General features: G+C 57.8%; 1 protein-coding gene across 2 annotated transcripts; it reads right to left on the bottom strand.

Moving 5' to 3' along the window:
* Positions 1 to 1019: 1019 nt before the first annotated feature.
* Positions 1020 to 6207, bottom strand: SP8 (Sp8 transcription factor). Of its 2 annotated transcripts, none has more exons than XM_048511831.1 (2): positions 5487 to 6207; positions 1020 to 4939 (listed from the first exon to the last, which is right to left on the bottom strand). In XM_048511831.1, the coding sequence occupies exon 2, from the start codon at positions 4904 to 4906 to the stop codon at positions 3500 to 3502; it is 1407 nt and encodes a 468-aa protein (XP_048367788.1). In that variant the 5' UTR covers positions 4907 to 4939; positions 5487 to 6207; the 3' UTR covers positions 1020 to 3499. The 2 variants fall into 2 exon arrangements, with proteins under 2 accessions (XP_048367788.1, XP_048367787.1); XM_048511830.1 differs by having other exon boundaries at positions 5962 to 6207.
* Positions 6208 to 6501: the final 294 nt, after the last annotated feature.

The following is a 6501-nucleotide window of genomic DNA, read 5'->3' as shown; positions in this document are numbered from 1 at the left end:
GGGGGCGGCTCGTTTCCCCGGAAAGTGTTTCTGGGGGTGCCAGGCAGGGGGCCAAGAGATCCCCGGGGAGCGAGTCCTCCTCCGGCACTTCGCTGACCGACCACGAGCCCTTCTTCTTGTAACAAGGACAAGGCAATGTCCCGGGGCCAGGGCGAGTCAGGGTTCGCTGACAAAAGGTTCTCACTTCCTTTCCGAAGCTTCAGGCCTGAATTCCATGCCCGGGAGAAAGACTCGGGGGACCCCCTGCCGCAGGACCAGGGCGAGCAAGCCGGGGGGCCAGGCGGCTGAAGACCCCAGGAGCATCGCTCCCGTTCACGATCCCAGGCTGCTCTGAAAACCAGCGCGCCCCCCCCCCCCCAACTGCTCTTCCTTTCGTTTTCTCTTACTAGGAAGCCCAAGAGGGGCCGGCCCGATTCAAAGGGAAAACACGCCAACCCAGACACTTCGCGCTTCCACCAGACTTTTTCAAATCGCACATGTGTTTTTGACTCGTTTGGGTCTAAGCCAGCCGGGGGTGGGGGTGGGGGGTGCAACTCTGGTGTTTCAGATGTTCGTGGACTACAATTCCTACCAGCCCCTGCTTAGTATGGCCAATTGGTCATGCCAGCAGGGGCTGTTGGGAATTGTAGTCCATGAACATCTGAAACGCCAGAGTTGGACGCCACTGGTAAGCCATCGAGGGTCTTACGCAGCCATGGCATTTCACCAGCTAGCGCGCTCTTGGAGGCGAATTTCAGTGCGGAAGCTCTCTCTTTTTTTGTTTGTTTTAAAACCCATTATAGCTCTTGATATTTTTCTACCTTGACTACCTAGCGTCGACTTCCTTCGCCCTCGATATCAGAGACTCATTTCCCCAGACCCCAACAAAGTTGCTTCTGCCAATTTCATTGAGATAAGGAGGGAAATATTTTTCAACAGTACACGGGCGGGCGAGGTAACAGAACGAAAGGCAGGAATTTCACGAGAATTTAAAGACGCCACCTTTTACCTGTAAAAATAAATTAACTAACCTAACAACGCATATTTTATCTGGCTTTTATTAATACCTTTTAAAATCTTACAGATAAAAATCAATTACATTTCATGCATTTAAAATGCAAAGTTAAAGTGTTCCAGCGAAAGGCTTTTTTTTTTCATTTCAATGTGAAATATCCAAAATTATTTCAGCATTACAATGAGACTATTTAGTTTGCAAGATCTGCAAACCGTTCATGTAGCATCAGGAGTGTTTTAATAACATTCACCGGGATTATTTTCAGGAAATACACATAGGCCATTATTAGTCAGTTTCACTTGGACAGTTTATTTAATACATGGGTCTGGGTGAGCCCCACTGTTTTGAAATATAGGATAACTCTCACTTAAACTATACCTGAACTGCCAGCAAATGCAAATAAGTACATGCGCCATTAAATTAAATGTCATTCAACATTTATCAAATATTGTTTGCTTAATTACAGTCTTATGCCTATCTAAATTAATATTCAAGCAAAACTAGATCCCGAAGTGCTATTTGCATACACTTCAAGGAACAAGTGAAAAAAAATGCAGTTAATCAGAACTGCAACAATAACGCTTTCATATTTTTCTTGTGACCGAAAAGGGGGAAAAAATAGAAGGGAGAAAAAAAGCTCATGTGTAGTTCAATATATTTTCAAATATTTACTGGGAGGAATATACAAGAAAAATACTATACAAAATCGTCTCCTGGACAACTGCGTCTCACACCGACACACTGGTGGAGTTAGATTGAATCGTGAGCTATTTTACAACGATTTCCGTTGTATAAAACCATTCGGTTCCGAAGTTTTGTTGACTAATATTGGTCCCTATTCCCTCTCCCTCCTTTTTGGCATTCAAACTACAAACTCGCTGGGGAAAAGGGGGGTTCTTCCTTAAATGAGAAAAGCAACGCTGCAGGTCGTAATTTTAACCCTGGGCGCTTCTATGAATGAAGATTCTGGAACTCTGCACGTGTTCTGCTGGGCTTGTAGCCTTTTGAAACCGGGGAGAAACTTTCGGGAAATGAACTTACTCAACTTTTGGTTCGGTTATTTCTCTCTGGGTCTTTTAAGAAAGGGAAAGAAGACGGGGAGACCTGAAAGCAAACGCAAGGAGGGCTCGATCCAGGCACAAGAAGTGAAGTCCCGTTGATGTTAAAGTTAAGCATACGCCGAGCACTTCCCATGGAAACGACTGGGGTTTATAGGGCCTTAAATGTGGCTGGCTCGCCCTCCATGTTTGCAAGAAGAAATGTAAATATGCGTCTGGGGGGAGAGAGAAAAAACTTTGGGTCTCGGCAGAGCAATTAGCCTTCTTCCCCTCCCCCTCAGCACTTTTGAAGTCTGAAGTTTTTAGTGTGATTTACGCTGCGATCAATTATGAAAGCGTCCTTGGATTTAACAGATTTATAACTCAATCCATAAGTCATTTGAACTAGCGAGCCTCACACAAATATAGCTCGACTGAGTGCCTGCCATGCTGCCTGTTTACGGGAAGTTTGATCCCCCGTTTTAGGTGCAAGTCAGGGGCCACAAGATTAAGGCAACTGAACTCAGTGCGACTGACTTGTTAGTAAACAGCACAGAATCAAGCAGGAGGGATCAGTTTTCAAGGGCGTTCTCTTAGATTAAATCCAGTTGCTTAAGACTAAACGTTTTGAGGGTGGGCTGCCAATGCGCCCAATGTTTTACTTTTAATTTTGACTGACTTCCAAAGAGAGGTGGATACCCCAGATACATTTGGAAGTAGGTTTCAGCCATCCCCGCAGACCGCCAGCGCCCTCCTCCCCAGATCTCAGCTCACTACTCGGCAGTTCGTTTTCATGCCCACTTGATTCCGATCACATGTTCCAAGCTAGACTGCTCCGGTGTGCAACTGGTTAGGGGACAGGGCTATCAGGAATCAGACCCAGACATGCACATACACACCCCCACAAGGTTTCAGGCGTCACCCTCGTACTCCAGAGTAATCCCACCAACTTCGACGGCGCCGTCCTGAGGAAGCCCGAGTCGATGGGCTGCGTTTTATAAGCAGTTGCCAGAACTGGAGTGTCCAATGCGGCGCGGTTTCCTCGGGGGTCCGGATGACCAGCCTCCCGCCCCGTGTGATTCAAAGTGCTTTCAGCGGGAGTTGCTGGGCGTTTTGCGGCTTGGAAGTGCCTCCGGCTCCAGGAGTCACTTGGGGCTCGCCTCCGTCCCAGTCTGGATTTCTCTCCACCCCCCTCCCCCCACTCGATCGGGGAAGCCGGCGAGGGCCCTCTGGAGCAAAGAGCTGTACTGGAAGCCACGGCTTTCTCGGAGTCGCCTCTCCTCCTCTTCCTCCTGGCCCGGGCTGGCCATGTGCGGTTGGGCCATCGGTGTCCACCCGTCGAGGCGCCCGACTGACATGTCCAGCTCTCCCCTTGCATGACCGAAGGCTTCCCTTTCAAGCAGCCGGAGGGGAAAGGCCGGGCGACCCCCCCCCCGCCCCCGAGTCCCCCCACCCCACTCGCCCGTCTTCACTCCAGGCCATTCCTGTGGCCGGGCTCGGGGGCTTGGAGCAGCTCCGGGGAGTGGCAGGGCGGGCTGCCGGGGGCGCTGTGCTCGCTGTCGGTGTCGCTGCCGCCCTTCTTGCCGCCGCCCGTCCCGCCGCCGCTGCCCCCGCCCGCCCCTGGCCCGCCGCCGCCGCCGCTGTGGGTCTTGACGTGCTTGCTGAGGTGGTCGCTGCGCATGAAGCGCTTGTTGCAGACGGGGCAGGCGAAGCGCTTCTCGCCGGTGTGGGTGCGCAGGTGGCGCTGCAGCTCGTCCGAGCGGGTGAAGCGCTTGCCGCAGAAGAGCCAGTTGCACACGAAGGGCCGCTCGCCCGTGTGCCAGCGCAGGTGCGCCTTCAGGTGCGACGTCTTGCCGTACACCTTGCCGCAGCCGGGGATGTGGCAGCTGTGCAGGCCCTTGCGCCGCAGGCTGGCCCCCGCCGGCCCCAGCCGCTCGGCCTCCTGGCAGTTGGGGCAGTCGCAGGTGGCGCGGCCCGAGTAGCGGCGGGCCGACGAGCGCGGAGAGCCGCCCAGAGGCGCCGAGGGCCCGCCGCCCAGCATGGAGCCGCCGGCGCCGGCCGCCAGCGGCGAGGGCGCCGAGTCCGGGTAGGAGCCGGGCAGCACCGGCTTAAAGCCGTCCATGAGGTGCTGGCCGGCCGGGCTGAGCAGGTGCGATGAGGCGGCGCCGCTGCTGAAGGCCGAATGGCCGGCCAGGCCCGAGTAATCCGAGTTGTAGGCGCCCAGCGGCGAGTGCAAGGAGCCGGCCTGCAGGCCGCCGGCCGCCGCCGGGTGGACGCCGTTGGGGTTCTGCACGTCGAGCCAGCCGGCGCCCACGTCCCACCAGCTGGAGGCGCCCGTCTCGCCCGGATGCGAGGGCTTGAACCACGACTCGTAGGGGTGCGCCATGCCCACGCGCGGGTAGATGCCCTGCAGGCCCTCCACCGACGTGTGCATCTTGGAGAGGAAGACCGGCTGGTGGGCCTCCTGCGCCCCGCCGCCTCCGCCTCCTCCGCCGCCTCCTCCTGCCCCCGACGGCCCAGGCGCCTGGAAGACCGAGTAGTCGTTGGCGAAGGGCGAGGCGGCCGCGGCGCCGCTGGACGTGAGTGAGAAGGCGCTGGAGCCCGGGGAGCCTCCGCAGCTGAACGAGTCCGAGACCAGCGCGGCTGCAGCCGCAGCTGCAGCCGCCGCCGCCGCCGCGTGTGCCGAGGAGCCGTTGCGGGCCGCGGCCGAGACGCCGACGCCGGCCAGGCTGGAACCCACCACGTTGCAACTGCCGGCCGAGGAGGAGGAGCGTTTCCAGGGGTGGAAGCCTTTGGCGAAGGGCGAGGCGCTGTCCGACAGGGCCGACGGCGACGGGCTGGGGCTGCCGATCTTGTTGCAGGTGGCGGCGAGCATGGCCAGCGGAGTGGAGCCCAGGCGAGGTTCTTCCTGCAGCGAGAGGAGGGGAGAAGCGCCGGCCAAGCGGCGGTCAGCCTCGCCCGAGAAAGAGCCGCCACCCCACCCCCGTGCGCCCGCTCGCCGCTCCCCCGCCGCCCGGGACCGGAGGCCGGCTGGCAGGGGCCACCGAGAAGGCGCGTCGAGGGGCCTCCGGGCGCCTCCGCTGGCTTCCCGAGAGGACATGGAGCCACCGGCCCCCTCCCGCCCATGCAGCGCCCGCTTCCCTTCCCGGACCGCAGCGGCTGGAGCTCGACCTGGGTCTGGAGACGCTGCAAAAGTCTCCACTTCCGCTGAGCCCCGAGCTGGAGGCGCGGCACCACCGGCAGAGGAACCACCTCCCCCCTCCGCCCCCCGAAAGTACCGGCAGGTTCGTTTAAGGCAGCCAACACAGACCCGCCGCCAGGCCGGATGAGAGCGAAACTTCTCTTATTGGAAGAAGGGGAAAGGGGGAAAAAACCAGGCTTCTTCCTCCACCCATCCCCGGAACCGGGAGTACTTCCCGCCTATCGAGGCACCGAGAGAGAAACAGTCGACATACCTGCAGGGAAGGACGGGCTCAGAGAAACCTCACCGGAGGGGGAACCAACAACAACCAGCTCCGCTGCAATTTTTTTTTTTTTTTGAAAACAAAATCTCCCGGGGAAAGAAAAAACCGAAAGGAGCGGCTGCTTTTTTCCCCCTCCGGCAAATCACCGAGAGGCCGGTTCTCCGGGGATCCAGGATCAGCTCAGCCCGAGCTCTGGAGGCTGCTCCTACTAATGCCCTGAAAACCTTTTCCTGCAGGCGGACAAAAGTGACTGCCCTCTTCTCCCCACCTCCTCCTCCCCCCTTCTTTCTTTTCTCTCCAACTGACTCGCACTTAAGAGAGAAAGGCAAAAATAAAAGCCTCAATGGGGGAGACTGATAGCCCCCCGTTCAACAGAGGGGCTGCCTTAACCCCTCTCCGATCGCCGCTAAAAAAAAAGGGACCCAATTAAAAGAGCGCGAGGGGGGGGAAGGATCCTCAGACTCACCCCTAGCAGCGAAGTTGCCATCCCACCAAGCGCCCTCCTCTGCGAGGATCTTTTTTATATTGATAAATCAGAGGCCGTGTTTTTTTAGAGGTGTGCAATACAATGATCAGTTCCGCCCATCCCGCCACAATTGTAGCTCCCTCGCAGGCTTTGAAGTGCCGCTGCGCCCGCCGCGCCAGCCAATCTCCGCCGCCCCCATGCGCGGCTGCTGCGTTGCCGCGTGAGGTCATCAGCGCCGCCGCCGCCGCCGCCGCAGCTCCTCCTGGCACAGGCAGGCAGGCAGGGAGAGGGTGCAAACAGACGCGGGCTTCGCAAACGCAAGGGAGGGTGGGCAAATGCGCAGACGCTGCCTCCGGCGTCCCTCGCCTGCCCTCTGCCTACTGCCAGTTTTAAGGCTCTGCGACGATCCCCCCCTTCCCCCACCCCCTCCTCTGGGATGTCAATTCAGTCCGTCGCTTGGGAGAGCTGTGAATCCCCACGAGGGGCTCTCCGCGCACCAAACACACACACACACACACACACACCCCATCCGGCGCCAGA

This window comes from Sphaerodactylus townsendi, linkage group LG11, assembly GCF_021028975.2.
Source record: "Sphaerodactylus townsendi isolate TG3544 linkage group LG11, MPM_Stown_v2.3, whole genome shotgun sequence".
Lineage (NCBI taxonomy): Eukaryota > Metazoa > Chordata > Lepidosauria > Squamata > Sphaerodactylidae > Sphaerodactylus > Sphaerodactylus townsendi.
The sequence above is the reverse complement of the archived record's forward strand: the minus strand, read 5'-3'. Positions and strand labels throughout refer to the sequence as shown.

Excerpts from the sequence above, each read along its gene's own strand:
- SP8 (XM_048511830.1), bottom strand. The coding sequence starts at position 5,982 with ATGGCAACTTCGCTGCTAGGG. Across the intron at positions 4,940-5,961 it reads TGGCAACTTCGCTGCTAGGG|GAAGAACCTCGCCTGGGCTC; the intron begins GTGAGTCTGAGG and ends CTCTCGCTGCAG.